This window comes from Leishmania donovani, chromosome 33 (genome assembly GCF_000227135.1).
Source record: "Leishmania donovani BPK282A1 complete genome, chromosome 33".
Taxonomy (NCBI): domain Eukaryota; phylum Euglenozoa; class Kinetoplastea; order Trypanosomatida; family Trypanosomatidae; genus Leishmania; species Leishmania donovani.
This window is the reverse complement of record NC_018260.1, coordinates 8,252-23,635: the sequence shown is the minus strand read 5'-3', so window position 1 is coordinate 23,635 and position 15,384 is coordinate 8,252. Positions and strand designations below refer to the sequence as shown.

At 58.5% G+C, this 15,384-nt stretch overlaps 7 protein-coding genes across 7 annotated transcripts; all 7 read left to right on the top strand.

Annotated features, from left to right (window-relative positions):
• Window positions 1-1,467: 1,467 nt before the first annotated feature.
• On the top strand, window positions 1,468-2,460 carry LDBPK_330100 (hypothetical protein, conserved; the record flags this gene model as incomplete). Its single annotated transcript, XM_003863786.1, has 1 exon — window positions 1,468-2,460. The coding sequence occupies one exon, from the start codon at window positions 1,468-1,470 to the stop codon at window positions 2,458-2,460; it is 993 nt and encodes a 330-aa protein (XP_003863834.1).
• A 1,205-nt stretch (window positions 2,461-3,665) lies between these two features.
• LDBPK_330090 (hypothetical protein, conserved) lies at window positions 3,666-5,516 on the top strand (the record flags this gene model as incomplete). Its single annotated transcript, XM_003863785.1, has 1 exon — window positions 3,666-5,516. One exon carries the CDS (start codon window positions 3,666-3,668, stop codon window positions 5,514-5,516), a length of 1,851 nt encoding a protein of 616 aa, XP_003863833.1.
• A 557-nt stretch (window positions 5,517-6,073) lies between these two features.
• LDBPK_330080 (hypothetical protein, conserved) lies at window positions 6,074-6,601 on the top strand (the record flags this gene model as incomplete). The annotated part of the gene is made up of 1 exon (XM_003863784.1): window positions 6,074-6,601. One exon carries the CDS (start codon window positions 6,074-6,076, stop codon window positions 6,599-6,601), a length of 528 nt encoding a protein of 175 aa, XP_003863832.1.
• An 813-nt stretch (window positions 6,602-7,414) lies between these two features.
• Window positions 7,415-9,502, top strand: LDBPK_330070 (hypothetical protein, conserved; the record flags this gene model as incomplete). Its single annotated transcript, XM_003863783.1, has 1 exon — window positions 7,415-9,502. One exon carries the CDS (start codon window positions 7,415-7,417, stop codon window positions 9,500-9,502), a length of 2,088 nt encoding a protein of 695 aa, XP_003863831.1.
• A 661-nt stretch (window positions 9,503-10,163) lies between these two features.
• On the top strand, window positions 10,164-11,474 carry LDBPK_330060 (hypothetical protein, conserved; the record flags this gene model as incomplete). The annotated part of the gene is made up of 1 exon (XM_003863782.1): window positions 10,164-11,474. The coding sequence occupies one exon, from the start codon at window positions 10,164-10,166 to the stop codon at window positions 11,472-11,474; it is 1,311 nt and encodes a 436-aa protein (XP_003863830.1).
• Window positions 11,475-12,063: 589 nt separating this feature from the next.
• LDBPK_330050 (hypothetical protein, conserved) lies at window positions 12,064-12,762 on the top strand (the record flags this gene model as incomplete). Its single annotated transcript, XM_003863781.1, has 1 exon — window positions 12,064-12,762. The coding sequence occupies one exon, from the start codon at window positions 12,064-12,066 to the stop codon at window positions 12,760-12,762; it is 699 nt and encodes a 232-aa protein (XP_003863829.1).
• A 728-nt stretch (window positions 12,763-13,490) lies between these two features.
• LDBPK_330040 (hypothetical protein, conserved) lies at window positions 13,491-15,053 on the top strand (the record flags this gene model as incomplete). The annotated part of the gene is made up of 1 exon (XM_003863780.1): window positions 13,491-15,053. The coding sequence occupies one exon, from the start codon at window positions 13,491-13,493 to the stop codon at window positions 15,051-15,053; it is 1,563 nt and encodes a 520-aa protein (XP_003863828.1).
• Window positions 15,054-15,384: the final 331 nt, after the last annotated feature.

Sequence of the window (15,384 nt, the reverse complement as noted above, 5' to 3'; positions counted from 1 at the left end):
CTCGCCTTGATCATGGCTGTGCCGTCCAGGCAGGTGGGCCTGGAGCCGCTCGCGCCGCGCGCACGGGGAGTATGGAGCGGAGGAAGGACACGAGGCGCCCGCTAGACGCACGCCCGGATGCGACGGCAGAGGCCCCGCCCTAGACGGCGAGGATTTCGCTGTGGTGCAGCAGAGGCCGGCGAGCTGTGCCTGCATGCGCGTATTCGTTGACTTGTTCCGGGTGTGGAATGGACACGCTGAAAAAGCAAAAGCCTCCTGTTGTTTTTTTTTTTTGTTATGTCTGTGCGCTTTTTCCTTTTCATGTATTGGAGTCGCGCCTGCGCGAATCGCGACCCCAACTCCTGTCTTTATTCGACCACGTCTTTGCACCGATGCATCATTGATCCCTTAGCGGCTCCATTCGAAGAGAAAAAGAAAGGCAAACGGTGGCTGCGCTCATGGCCGTGTAGCCGGAAGTGTATGATGCAACGGCTCTCCAGACAACCTCTTTTCTGCCTGTGCAGCGCGGACTCTTCGCGCGACCCTTTTGTTGTAACATGTGTGGAAGTGGAGTTGCGTACGCTCTGGCATTTTCCCAGGGCCGGTTGCGTGGTGCGTGCTACTCGTTCTGGTTCTGGAACTGGTTTACTCAACGTCACTCTCGTTTTACCGTGGCGACGTGCATCGGAGTCTTAGGCATGCGAGCGCGTGCTGAGTTGTCGACGCATGTGCACGCAGAGAGACGGGCCGTGGTGCCCTGACACGCTTCAGCCTCTGCTTCTTTTTACCTCCCTGCCCGGCTCCAGTATTGTGCTCTCTGCTTTCTCTCTCTCTCGATCTTTCCACTTTCAACTCTCTTGTTTCGCATTGCTGACGCCAAGTCGTAGCAGCACGCTTCGGGAGAGCGCCTCCTCACCTCCAGAGGGGGTTTATGGTATTTGCAAAGCAAGCTCCTCTCTCTTTACTCCTTGAAGGGGTGGTCTCGAATCCGCTTTCCAAGCACAAGCTCACATGTAGAGCAGCGAGCATTTCAGCCTCTTGCCACAATTCTCCCCTTCCCCTGTTTGTGCACGACGGCTTCTCCCCTTCCCTCCGCTCATACACACATGCACCGCCGGTGTGTGGGGGACGACGTGAGTTGCTTGAAGGGGTCTTTTTTCTCTGGCGCTTATATATTTTTTTCAGGAATACTCAGGGTTCAACGCTGAGGCTCACCTTTTTTTGGCTGGCTTCTTTAGTCACTCCCTCTCTCCTGCCCATTCGGGCAGCATTGTTTTCGTCTTGTGCGCCCTCTCAAGCCTTCCTGACCTTACAGTGATACTCGGAGGAACAACACCCCTCAGCGACTTTTCAAAGACCCCTCCTTCTCGTGTGTTTCTCGCTTCCTTTTTGTTTGGCCGTTGCGCCTTTCTGTGCACTCGGGATAACAGCGTTTGCCCAATGCCGCTGCTTGTCGCGAAACTGTTCGTAGCGTGCTGGGTCACGCTGATGAGCTCCGTTGGGGTGTGGCTTCCTATTTTCTTGGTGCGCCGCGGGCGTGATGAGCGGTCCACCGCCTTGCTGGAAGCTGTGGCACGTGGGCGACGGCCGCACACGACGGCGTCGTTTGCTACGACGAAGCTGTGGCTGTCGCTTGCCAACTTTGTTTCTGCCGGCATGCTGCTGACGATAGCGTTACTTCACTTTTTTCCAGAGTCGTTGGAGGTGGAGTCGGGTGCCAGCCCCGATTCGGTGGCGCTGTGTAGCTGGATGCTTTTTGGCGTCCTGATCCCTGCCGTTCTCGAGCGATCTATAAAAGTTCGTGGAGGCCACAGCCATGGTGCGACGTTGGACATGGACGAGGAGCACGCGCACGGCAGCGGAACTGGTAACTCTGTTTCGACGTCGAAGCTTCTCATTATATTGATGTGCTTCCATGGCATGACGGAAGGCCTCTTGCTCGGCTTTGAAAACAGTGTTGCTGCCTTGCTCAGCGCGACGGTGCCGCTTTCAGGGCACAAGTTCTGCGACGGACTCGTAATTGGTGTCTCAGTGGCGAAAGAGATGCACTCTGAGGTGGAGGAAGATGCCATGAGCGACGAGGCTAACGTGGAGGCGTGCATCAAGGCCAACCGCTCCTCGAATCGGTTCTGGCGGCAGCTAATTCAGGGCCCGGTCGGCGTGTGGCTTCTCCTTACGCCAATGACGGTGATTTGCGTTGCCATGTGTGCCGCATTGTTGAACGGCGCAACACCAGCGGTGACGAGCGCTGGTTTCGACGCCGCGGCGCCGGCTGCGCTGCCGGTACCTTCGACGGCCGCCACAACCTCATCGGTTTCGATTTTGGCGGCAGTGCAGGCGATAGGAAGCGGTTCATTTGTGTATATTGGCCTCACTATCTTATGTAGCGAGGAGCTGAAGGGCATGGCTGCCAACGCAGCGCTGCTCGCCGGTGTCGGGCTTACTTCTGCCCTGTTTTACATAACCCGTGGGTACCACTAGGAAACCATGCTGGTCGTGTCTTGCATCCTTGCACCCCGTCATCTGCTCGCCAAGCCCTCTGTCGGGTAACTGCTCCGATTTCCATTGCTTTAGCTCTTGCGGCGGTGTGTTAACCGTGACGTACCTTGAAAAAAGTACAAGTAGGTCTCCTTGTGTGCCACCACGCTCCCCGCACCTCCAGTGCACACGCGCCGTGCTTCCGGCGACAGCGACGGGCACGGCTCACTCAGGTCACACCGCTTTGCCGCGACGTAAAGGGGTGTGCGATCGTGCCTACGACGCGGCACTGGGTTGCAGAGCATGACTCATGCAAGAGCACTGATCAGTGAGCATCGCCGGCGTGGATGGGTTGTGCCTTAGTCGTTCCTCTGCACTTGTTCTCCTGACCCTTCCTTTTACCTTGGCCATCACCTCATCTTTTCCAGTGCCCTTTCTGTTAGGCGCCCTCACCGTTATTATGATCCGGAGAAGTCGGCCGACAAACGAGGATTGATGTCTCGTGCGCATTCGAGTGCTTCCATCGACAGAAAAGGGGAAGAAAGAGTGCCCGCGACGTCCCTTTTGTGAGTTCTAAGAGCTCGTGCCGCGTGCAAGTGCATCGGTGAGCCTGTGGAAGAGCTGATTATCGTCTCTTCGTCAGCTCGTGCGCTGCGAGACACGTCGGCGTCTTCAGGCAACGGCAAAAGGCGCGCGCGCGTGCTCGAGGCGTGTAGCGCACACCATGCGTCGTCCCCTAACAAGTGCTCCCTGCGTATTACTTTGCTGTGGCTAGCAATTGCTTCGTCAGTATGCACCTACCATCGCTGATGGGGCTGTTATTCCACTTGAAGGTACCATCCGCTCAGAAGGGTGCGAACGGCCTGCGTCGTTGGGGGCGACAGGCTGACGTGCGCACTGCTTCGGCCACCTTCGTGTTTTGCAGCGAACTATCCGTTAGCTCGTGTGCTACCATCCCCTGTAGACATGGGTCATGCCCCGTCACAGAGAAAGCCGCTTGCCTGCGCGGCTCTCTCTCTGCCACTGCTCAGAGGAGCAGAAGCATCACATGTCTGGCTGGACGGAGCAGCTTTCCTTCGCTGGCGGTTGTGTCCAGTGCCCGTTGCATGACCTCATCCTCAGACGAGAATGGCACTTGCACGTCAGCGCTTCGGCGGGAGTGGTACCGACGCCAACTGGACGCGCAGACTCTGTGCCCGGTGGATGTGATGCCGCTGGCACAGCGGAAGGAGTGGCGTCCGAGGCCGACGGTGCCGATGGAGCATGGCAGCACTCTCAGCACAGGCTGCCGACCTGCCGCCATTGCGGACGTGTTTTTCAGCTGCTGCGCGTCGCCTCTCTGCCAGGAGTCAGCGCTGCTTTCTATCTTCAAGCAGCTCAGTGCCGATCAACAGTGCGATATTCTCTGTATGATTCTGACGAGTGCAACATCTTTTTCAAAGCCGCAGCTTGCCAGCTTTGTGGAGGAGGCCCTCCGCAACGATTCGTTTTCGCCGGTGCATTGGGTGCGTCTTGCCACAAGTCTATCAGGAATCAGTCATGTGCCATTGCTGCCTTGGGTGCGTATCACAGAGCGTGTGCTGTGTTCCTCCGCAGCCCCCTTCTCGTCTCGCGATGACGCCTGCATGTTCATTGCGCGCGTGCTGGGCTGCATGGAGGATCAGGGCGTTCCGGGGGGCACGATCGCGCAATGCCTTGAGAAGTGCGGTCTTTTCTATGAAGCGTGCGCGTACGCTTCATCGCCGTCAAACTTTGTCCCACCGCCGACGCGGCTGGTGCCGGACGGAGGGTGGGGGTACGGTGACGTAATACACTGTATGTGCGCGCTGCCTGAGCCACCAATGCAGTGGTTTTCTGCAACACGCAGCGGCATGCCTCCTGCTCTGCGTCGCTACTCGACGCTTGTGTTGCTACGATCGGTTGTGCAGAAATGGGGTGTGACGGACAACGGCCACAACGACCGCTGGAGGAGTTTTGCTGAAGCGTACATGACGACGCTGGAGGCGGCCAGCGCCGTGCACTTCCTTTTCGGTGAAGGAAACGTTGTCACTGCGCGCCTCCTTCTGCCTCACTGTCACACTCAGCAACAAATCGCCACGCTGATCCGCTACACATGTCGCGTTGACATAGCCCTGGCCCTCGCGGGTTTGACGCGTTCCGCGGAGCTGCGCACGGCACACCGTAGTCTCGCGCACGTCCACCTAACGCACCGCAGGACGCGGCGAAATTCGCACTGGCTCTTCTGGGCGCAGGCGGAGCGCTCTAGTGCTGCGCTTTCGAGCTGTGACGTGCCAGACGGCACCGCAGTAGCGCTCTTTTCACCAACGCTCTCCTTCGGCATCCATGATCGCGGCGTGCTGCGCCGGTGCCTGCGTGAGGCCCTCCCCGCTGGTGCGCTTGCCAAGGGTGACCGCTCTCTCGCACAGCTGTTTTCCGCGATCCCCGTGTCTGCCGTCGAGCACGCTGTGAGTTTGCTGGGAACTGTGGAGAGCGACGCCCTCTCCTGGTGGGCGTCACTCTACACAAAGGCCGGCAACTTCGAAGGTGCATTCGCGGTACTGGAGGCGACGGCAGCACGTGGGTGTCTGCCACACATGGGTGTGCTTGTAATGCTACTTGAGGCAGTGCGTGACGATTGCCAGAACTTTCTGCGGGCCGTTACGCTACTGCGCTCTTCGTTCTCACAAGTGTCGGAAACTGTGCTACGTGCGTTTGTTGAACGGACAGCTGCGGGCATCACCCATACCACGCCCCTCGCGCTTTCCACGAGGCAAGCGATGCAGGCGTTCAGTACATTGGACCTGATGGGCGCGGCGCACCGTCCTGCTACTACTAATCCCGACACCACCACCGCCGATGAAGCGTCAAGCACAACAGCAGCCCTGCCCGCATTTGCTGAGGTGGCAGATAGTTTGAAGATACCAATACCGCTGCACGTTGGTGCGATAGAGGGCCTTATTGCAGCGAGCTTGAAGCTTGACTACGATGTTTCGTTGACAGTGGACGTGGTGTCTGCCAGTGGCGAGTGTTGTTGGTCGTGGACATCAACACCTGAGTGAGACAGCGACTCGTCGTAGGGGGCCTGCGCGCAGCTGAGCCTTACCGCAGTCTATCAATCGTTCGCGTCGCTTTTTGTTTGTGCGCGTGCGTGCCTTCCGAGTGCCTGTCTGCTGGTGCGTGTCACGCACAGCTTCCTTGATGTTTGTTTCCGTAGTGAGGTGCATCTCAGCACTCCGCACCTTTCCCGCATTCGAAGGAGAACACCAAAAAAAGTCGACTGTCGGCCAGCATACATGCGAGAGCCCCACAAAATAAAACGTTTTTGTGTCTTCAGTGGAGACTGGTGGCTCGCGAAGCTCGCTCTGGGGACGTGCTCGACCCCGCACCCCCCTCTCTCCCACTGACATGCACAGTGAACTTTCTTTCAGCTGTGTTGACACTTTTGGGTGCTCACCTGTCGCCTCTTTTTCTCGCTTCTCTTTTTGGTTTCTCTTTTTTTGCGCTTGGCAAGCCGATTGTGACGCGAAAACGTCGCTTATCGTCATTCCTCGCTAACGGCGTCTCCCAGCGAGGAGCAAGCTCGACGCGATTTGGCCGATTAATGCAGCAAGGAATAATGCGGCGCTCGTCCCTCTGCTTTGGCGGCTTCACGATGAAGTACAAGAGGGGCACAGGTCTCTGGGACGAGGACCATGTGAACGACTTTGATGCCAACAAGTACTTGTCCGCGCGGTCGACGATGCGGTGGTACTATGGGATGGAGCGGCTGCAGACGCGCAACAGCGTCAATGCCCGGCGCGCCACACAGAGCTACAACAACAACATGGGCCTTCATCATAGCGGCCGTGGTGCCTTCGAGCGCGAGCTCGAGCGCCGCGGCATCCAGGTAGACAAGTATCCTCTGACGACAACCACCGGCGCTGCGCGGGTTGCGGAGATGGTGCTGCTGCGGCGCCAAGAACTCGAGGCGCACGCAAAGAAAGCTATGGATTCTCAGCGGCAGGCGCGGCGTCGCGACGCCCCGTCTGAGTGGTACGACGAAACTGATGGACCACTAAATCCACGGTTCCTCCCGAGCATGCAGAACAGCTACACTCAGGTTATCACAGAGTTGCCTTGTTCCCCCGTTACTAGGGCGTCGTGAACTGCCTGGCGCGTGGTTCGTTTAGTGTCGGTGGGTGGTGAATGCGTGTCATTCGGAGGCCTATGATGATGCTTTATTCTCTTATTTTTCTCCTGTTACCCTTTGCTGTCTAGGCGCCACGTGTTCTTTGAGGAAGAGCAGCAGTCCACTCCAGGGTGAAGCGCCGAAAGGGGACGCCGGCATGGAGAGACGCGCGCATGCCGCTGTTGCGTGGCATTGCGCCTGCATTTGTGCGTCACCTAAAATGGAAAAACCACGAGGGTAACATGAGACGCTGGCATTTCAGAGTGGTGTAGCAGTGCCGCTCTTCCACCACACACACACACACACACACACATACGTCAGCGCGTGTGCATTTGCTTGGAAGAGATTGCATCGTTGGTGGTGGTAGTGAAGGAGGAAGAGCAAAAAAGTGAGTCGTGGTCTTCCTCATTCCTCTTTCTCTCCGGCGTGCCCTGGTAGCTCTTCCAGCGGACGGAGAGGCCCACTGGCCCGTCGTACCGGCGCGTTACGTGCCGTTCGCGGCCCACTCTGCCCTTAACCATTATCTTGTGTGATGACCGCACTGTCGAGTGTTCAAGGCATAATGCATAGAGCCTCCTGTGTGTTCACCTCGTCATTGGCGTGTCTCTGTGGCTACCACGACCAATTGTTGAACCTCGCACTCTCACTAGCGCACAAACGGCAGCGATTGGATCGCTTCCTGTGTTTTAAGCGCTCTTTCCGCCTCATCTTTTTTCCGGCCTCTCTCTTTTTCTGTCCGCTCCTCCCTCATCTTCACAGAAAGCTGTCTGAAAGGGCATTGACATCACCATGTCGGTCGCTCTTCCCTACGATGTACTGTTTTGCACCAGCGAGGATCCGCATCATCCTGTATCAGAGCTGGGCGGATGCAACGGTGAGGTAAAGCCTGGATCGCCGATACCGGCTGGCTGGCAGAGCGCGCGCCACGGCAAGACGCCACAAACTTTAGTCATTCGCTTTCAGGGTAACGTGTGGTTGCAGCAGCTTCGCATTCTCTCTCATGAGGCAAAGATCGCGACGAAAGTGGAGGTGCGCGTTGCGAAGCTCTCCGAAGGCGACGACTGGGACAACCCACCGTCGTTCCGCAACGTGCGGTTTGTCAAGCTTGGCTCCGTGGACTTCAACAGCAACGAACAGTCGCACTTCAAGTCGAAGGAACGCAAAACGGTCCACCTCAAAACAGAGGCCTATTTCCTGAAGCTACTCTTTGACCGCCCTTTCATCAACGCCTACAACACAGGGCATCAGGTCGGAATCTACTCTCTGGAGTGCAGCGGGTACCTGATCGAGCCGATCGCATTCCACGCCGATCGGCTGCCTGGAGTCGAGACACCGCCCCGGCGCCGCAACTCGGCTGCGCCGCCGACAAAGCAGGCAGCGACGAAGCGGCAGTCATCTGGCACGCCACCGGCCTTGGTCTCGCTCGACGGCCCGCGCGCGAAAAGCGCGTCGAATGCGAACGAGGGTGGTGGCAAGTCCATGCCCCTCGCCTCTTTGACGTCCCCGCAACAGGCTCGCTTGTCCTACGGCGGCGGGGCGCCCTCTCACGCCGTGCCGAGCGGGATCTTCCGCTCTGTCCGTATCCTTGAGTTTGAGGACTTCTTTCTGCGTCGCTCCGAGGAGCTGGTGTCACTCAAGGCGGAGGCGGTGGCGATCGAGGACTATCACGTCGCCGCCGAGTGCCGGGACAAGCTGGCGCTGTTGAATAGCCGGGCCAGGGAGGTCTACGAACTTGAGCAAGACAAGGTGCAGGCCATAATTGACGAGCATTTCGACACCGCGCAGAAGTTGAAGATTCGCATGAACACGCTGGTTGAGCAGCTGTTCGAAGAGACCTCTCTGCCTTCTCCGGCAGCGGCGCCACCCTCTGCCCGAAGTGGCGAGTGGGTCTCCGGTGTCGCGAGCCACCTCCGGTATAATGTCAGCCTTCCCTCCACGCCTGTCTCCATGGCTGGCACGCCGCACGCCGATGAAGCTGTCGAGAATGTGAAGTCTCCCGCACCTGACGCGATCGAGGCGAACGAACAGGAAGCACAGGTAATCAACGTGGACACGCTAGAGCCGCGCGAAAAGGCCGTCGCACACGCGATTCTCTCCTGCGCTGGGAGCGAAGAGGTCGCCTCCGTGGCACTCGCGAATCCTGGCTTCGACATCCAGTTTCTTATTGCCGCCGTCGGCAGCTTCACAGTGGCGTGCTTGTTTTCGCGAAGCTTCAAGTTGCGGGAGGCCGCCTTGATTGTGCTGACCGAGAAGATGGATATGCTGCCGTCTCCTGCGCAGGCTGTCGAGGATGCACTACTTCGCTTTCTAGACCTCAACGCGTACGGCCTTCAGGACTCGATCCCGAATGTGGTGTTCGCGGCGTGCACTTTTGTTCGCATGTGTCTCGACGACACATCCAAGTGCATCGGCGGTGTTCTCTCGCCTCTCGTTGCCCTCCTCCCGCGCCTCCTCACGCGATGCAGCGACAACCTTCAGCGCATCCGCGATGAGGCGCTCACGACCCTGACACTGTACGTGAAGACCGCCGCCATCCCGTCCAGCTCTATCCTGTCAGCTGCGTTGATGGAGCCAACAGACAAGGAGAGGCGAAATCTGCCATTCAGCAATGCGAGGGCGCAGCTCGCGCGCTTGAGTTTGTTTCAGCTGCTTGTGGAAAACGGTCGCCTACACGTGGACAGCGCCGGCTTCCATTCCGAGCAGGTGCTCCACAAACTACTTCTCCCCACGGTGAACCACCCCAACCCCGAGGTGCGCGATTTGGCGGTTTCGATTCTCGGAAAGCTCGTTGGCGGTCGTCAGCTCGCTGTACGGGACAAAGACCTTGCCAAGATCACTCACGCCGGTATTCGCGAGACCATCGCCAGCAAGCGCTGAGTGACGCTGCGTATAGAAGGGGCAGGGGCTCGTGTGGAGTGTGCTCCACCTTTTACTTTAGGCTCGATACTGCGCGTAGCCGCAGCAGTGTGCGTTTGTATACACTTACACGTCCAACGGACAGCTGTGTGCGGGAGGCACCTATGTACAATACCATCAGCACAGCAGCGAATCATGCGACCTGGTTTCACCACCTTTCACTCTCAGCTGTCGCCGCTCGACGCCTTTGCCGGGTAAACGGACACAGGGCGATTTGTTGTATTGCGCTGCGTTCAGCCTCCACATGTGCACACGAGACAGAACGAGTATCTTCTGCCCTGGGAGACTGCCCCCATGTCTTGCTGTGCATCTGTCTTGCTCCTTGCCACTCTGCATTACGTGTGCTGGACGTTGAGCTTACCGCGTCGCCGTGCTCTCGTCTGCTCCGGATCGCTCCTTCGCACTTGCGTTCACCACCCCGCGCGTCGTGACCGACACTCTCACACATCCCATTTTTGCTTGCCTCTCGCACTCCTGTCTTGGCACTGTGCCACCCGCAGCGCAGCGTACAGCTCTGTTGGCTGTTTCTGGTTACCCTTTCCACATTCACTGCGCAGAGTTGTACACGCGCGCGAACCTGTGCCCATAACTCTCTTCCTGTCTGCGGTGCGTATCAGACAGCATGCCTTACCACCTTCCGATCCGCGAGGGCCTCGTCGAGGACCTTGAGGAGGCCGAGGAGGCCTTCATCGATCTCGAGGACCCCGGCATTGAGATTCTCGACGAGGCTGCCGTGCCCGAGGAGGACGGCGACGATGCCTCTGATATCGTCGATAATCATGCCGAGATGGATGTGCAAAACAGAGATAACGAGGAGGAGTGTGGGGGTCTGCATCTGGGTGCCGAGGTGGAGGATCTCAACGCGGCCCCCGACCATGAGCCGGAGCACGACGACGCCTTCGCAACGTTCGTGGCGCCGGCGAAAAAGCCTCTTCATGCCATCGCAGTGCACCCACAGAATGAGCGCATCTTTGCTGTGGGCGGGGAAGGGGAGGAGGTGTACGTCTTGGAGATGGACCACGCTGGCAAGGAGCCGGTGCTCAAGGCCGCTCTCACGGGGCACACCGACACGGTTAGTCTTCTCTCCTTTTCCCCGAACGGGCAGTGGCTGGCCAGTGGCAGTCTCGATTCCAGCGTCGCTATATGGTCGACAGAGACATGGGAGCGCAAGCACACACTGTGCGATCTCTACGGCGAGATCATGACGCTCTTGTGGCACCCCTCCAGTCTCATCCTCGCCGCCGGCGCCGACGACGCGCAAGCCGCGATGTGGAACACTGTCAAGGGCACTCTCGTCATGTACTTTGTTGGCCACCGCGGCGCTGTTACCTGCACTGCCTGGTCACCAGACGTCAAGAAGCTGGTGACGGGCAGCAGCGACGGCACCGTTGCCGTTTTCAACCCCAAAACCGGGGATCAAGAGCTTTGCATATCGAAGGATCTCAGCCCCGACAGTGCTGGCATCACAGCGCTGCAATTTGTGAACGACGACCAGTGCGTAGTGGGCTGCGAAGATGGCACGTTGCATGTGATCTCCTTACGAAGTGGCAAGGTAGTGACGCACTTCGAGGACCTGCACGAGCAGGCCATCGAGTCGCTGGCCATCAACGAGAGCTCTCTGCTCCTCTTGACGGCCAGCTGTGACTGCCGCGTCATTGTGTGGAACGTCGCCGACTTCTCTGCTCGTGCGACATGGGAGGTGGGCGAAAGCGTCATTCCCGCTTTGTGGTCTCACTCGCACCTGATCGCCGCCGGGTGCAGTGACGGCAAGATCCGCGTATGGGACGGACGGTCCTCGGCGCAGGAGCCGCTAGCGTTGCTCATGGGCCACCGTCGCATGGTCCTCAGTCTTGTGACCACCTCGACCGTCCTCGCGAGCACAAGCGACGACGGCACCGCCAAATTCTACCGCTTCGCAGAGACTTTTTGGTAATGTTCCAGGGGAAAGATCACTGCCGGCCTCGGATCGCGGTCAAGGTCCGCCCCCTTTCCAGACGTTTAAGCTAACCTATCTCGTGTGCCTGTTTGTCCGTGTTGGCTTTCCGTAGGGGAGCGCACGCAGCCCCTCCTTCCCCCCTCCCCCAAAAAAGTGTATGTCTGAAGTCTGAACAGAGGGATAACACGTTTGTTTCAACGCGCAATACATGATGCCGTCTAAAGCGCTTGAACGGAAGCGATTTATTCGCAGGACGGGCGTGAGCCGCGCTTTAGTGGTTGCTCAGCACCCTCTTCCTCCCTCTCCATCCTCCGCCTGCCCTGTGGAAACACCGACAACCGCCTTTGTTGTTGTTTGCTTTTTTTTTGTGGCACTCCCTGTATGGACTGCTGGTCTGGTGTGAGACTGCGCGTGCGTCTCTCACGCATCGCGTCGCTTTCTCTCCCTCCCTGCCTCTTTCTAGTTTTCATTTACTGCGCCACTTTTCTGTCCTTCTCGTCTCCTTGTCATTTCTTCCTTCTGCCTGCGACGCGTGCACGAAGCAGCTGACGCGTTGCCTACTATCGTACTTCGCCTGCAGGACGGCATGGATGAATTCAGGCCAGATGACACAACTCAAATTGAGGAAGGGAGCGAATCGAATGCAGCCCTGCTGCAGCTTCAGGACGCGCTTGTGAGCGCGCTAACGGCATCTGGGGCACTTGGAAAGATACGGGCTCAACTGCGCGCCACTGCCCTGGCGTTGATTCGCGGTGACGATGAGCTTCAAAACGCCGCTGTTGGTCCTTTCATACGACCGCTGACACTCACCACCCATGCCAAGGTATGCCTGCTGCTGCTCCACGACTTTCTTCAGCACTACCATCTCCAGCAGACTGCTGGTGTGCTTGACGTGGAAAGCAGTCTGCATCTTCTTTTCAATGAGCGCTCCGCCCTTCTCGGTGATCTGGCACGATTGCCGGGCGACGGGTCCCTGCTGGAGCGACTAGTTCAGCTGTACGAGCCGACGAGACAGATCCCGGGCGTCGGCTCATCGAATGCCACTGCCGTGACAACTGCGTCGCAGGCCACGGTCAGCATCCCGGCGGCCAAGCCACCGGCTTCTCCCGTCGCTTCCTCGTCTAGCTCGGCCTCACAGGAACAGACCGTTGCCGTGGCACAACCGCAAGATGCGGATGTGCAGTACGAACTGGACAGGTACGAGGACTCCATTCCCTTTTCCGACGCTGAAGGCACGATGGATGGATACGCCCACTGCGAAGAAGTGGAGCGTCTCACGCAGTAACTAGAGAGCTCCTTCTCTTTCCTTGACCGGCACATCGTGTATGCTGTTGCTCTTGTCTGTGCCCGCGTGTAGCCGCAGTGCAGTGGACGTGGAAGTGAGTTTTGTGTGTGTGCGTGGCGTTCCCTCTTTTTCCTCTGTCGCCTACTGCCGATTTTGTTTCGCTTTCTTATTTTCTTGCGCCGACGCCTGCGTACTTCTCGCTAACGAGTTCCCCAGGTGACTCACTGAATACAGAGAGCCGCCAGCTCTCGTCAAGGACAAAGTGCCACAACACGTGCGGAGAAGGGCAATACGGCGACAATGAGGACGCCTACAAGTGGCGAATAAATTGTTGCGAGAAAGAGGGGGAAGGGAGTTGAGGTGGTGATAGCCTGTACTGAATTGAGTGTTGCTACCCGCTGGAGCAAGCGAAAACACCCTTTTTTAAACAGATTAGTCAGGATAGGCAGCGAAGTATCGACTGGCAACAACTCTGTCTCTCATTTGCATCCACTTTAGTCGCTTGAACCACACACGCACGCAAACACACGAGCACTCCTGTGCAATTCTCTGCGATTCAGTGAGGATGTCCCGCAGTCTCTGCTGGCGGGTGTACCAACTTCCGCTCCTCCTCCCTCCCACTGCCTCTACCTTCCCTTTCTATTTCGCGTTGCTTGCGATGCGCGAGAGAGTTGCCTGCTCCTGTAGGATTTCGCGCCGGTCTGCACCTCACCGACGCACACGACACCATGCGGCGAGGCCTCGTTCTGCGAGCTACCCGAGTGAACTCGACCGCGTACAGGTGTTTTCTGCAGGCACTTCGCCAGTGCGGCGTAGAGTACGCTCCTGCGTTGCCAGAAAAGACGCCCGGTAGCCTTTCTCATACGCCCGCCGCGCCTTTTTCGCCTCTCTTCACGACGCAGTTTGATGCGCACCAGCACCAGCTCACCACCTTGGGAGATGCTCTTGTCGATCGTTACCTGTCCGGCGCGGTGCTGAAGTACTGCTCCCGACGCGGCATCACGCTCACCACCAACGCTGCAAGCGAGCTTAACGCTGTCCTTCACAATCACTTCGCCTTGCGGCTTTTTGCCAAGGAGTTGCACTTCGACGCGATGGGGCTGACCCGCGAAGAGGCCGATTGCGAGTCGAGTGACCCGTCTGCTGCATCTCCTCTGCATTTCTTGGAGGCGGAAACGCCGCTGCTCAGGAGTCAGGACGTCGCGGGAACGTCGTACCAGGTGGCGCTGCTTCCTTGTGGGCAGAGTTCGCTTGGATGGAAGTTCTCGCACTTTGTCGGTGCTGTGCACCAGAGTTTGGGACTAGATGCGGCCACGCGCGTTCTGGATCACGTGTACCAGCTGGATGATGAGTCGAACGTGCCCAGGCAAGCCTCCAGGTTGCTGCTCCGCGCACTTGAGCACTTCCCGGCAATGAATCTGGCAGAGGCGATCCTAGCAGTGCAAGGTCTATCAGTGCACTACACCACTCGATCTCGCGTGTTGCCTGGCAACTCCGAGCAGTCCGCTGAGTACACGCGCGCAGCTCAAGCTCCGCCATCAGAGAGGCCACCACCAAACCATGGAGCTGCCGTTGGCAACAGCCGCGAAGGCGATGCTGATGGGCTTGCTCTTGTTGCAGGATTTAGTCCAACTGGCACCAAGGCGCGGGATATTACTCTCGAGTCCCTTACTGGAGGTTCGCCGTTGCCCAGCAGTCTGGCCAGTGGCCCTGGCCTGATGGATGCTGTGGATGTGTGGCGACGCCGCACACAAGAACTCGTAGCTCGACAGCTTGAACCTGCGCCCGAGGCGGCTGCGGCGCCGGCATCTTCCACAGCAGCGACGGACGGTTGGCTGTCTGCGCAGGAGCGGGTTGCCTACCAACGCGGACCAGCCTTTGCCGGCTGGGTGGACGTTGCCTCGACCCCGTCCTTCGCCGACATCTACGGGACTTCCCAGCCAGAGGACGGCCACATTGTGCGCCGCACAAAATTCAAAAAGCAGGTGCGCGACCCCCGATTTTACGACAAGATGTCCGACGCGCGGAATGGCGTGCCTTTCGACACAAATGGGGAGCCTCTGACGGAGTACCTCGACCGTTTTGCTAAACCTCATCAGAGGATCTTCGAGGTGACAATGCAGTCCGGCGCCGCAGGCGAGCTGAAGCTCATCGGCCGCGCCATTTCTACGCGCTACACCACTGCCCGGGAAAGCGCATGCCGGTCGTTCATCGGCGGCGTGCTCCACGACATGCTGACTCTCGCTGGCGCCACCGATGCGGCCGCCGCCGCCACTGGGCCGGCTGCGTGATCACAGCCGCAACAGTTCTCTCTCTATAAAAGCGTTGTGTTTCCCGCTATTGCACTTTTTCTGGACCGTATGCAGGAGCACGCACAGGCGCAGATGGAGGGTTGTGAATGCTATGGTCCCATTCACTGGCATTGCGAAGACTTTGGAAAAAAAAGCATGTGCCCATTCGCTGCCACACAGCATGAGCCAAGCTCCGCTCGGCCCCCGGCGTGCCACAGGCCCCATCGCCTGGCGCGAAGCAGCCCGAGACACGCACGCATGCAAGCAATGCCCCGACCCAGCCACCTCAGCACGGCCTCCGTCTCGAGCTGCGCCCACCCCTCCCCGCTCC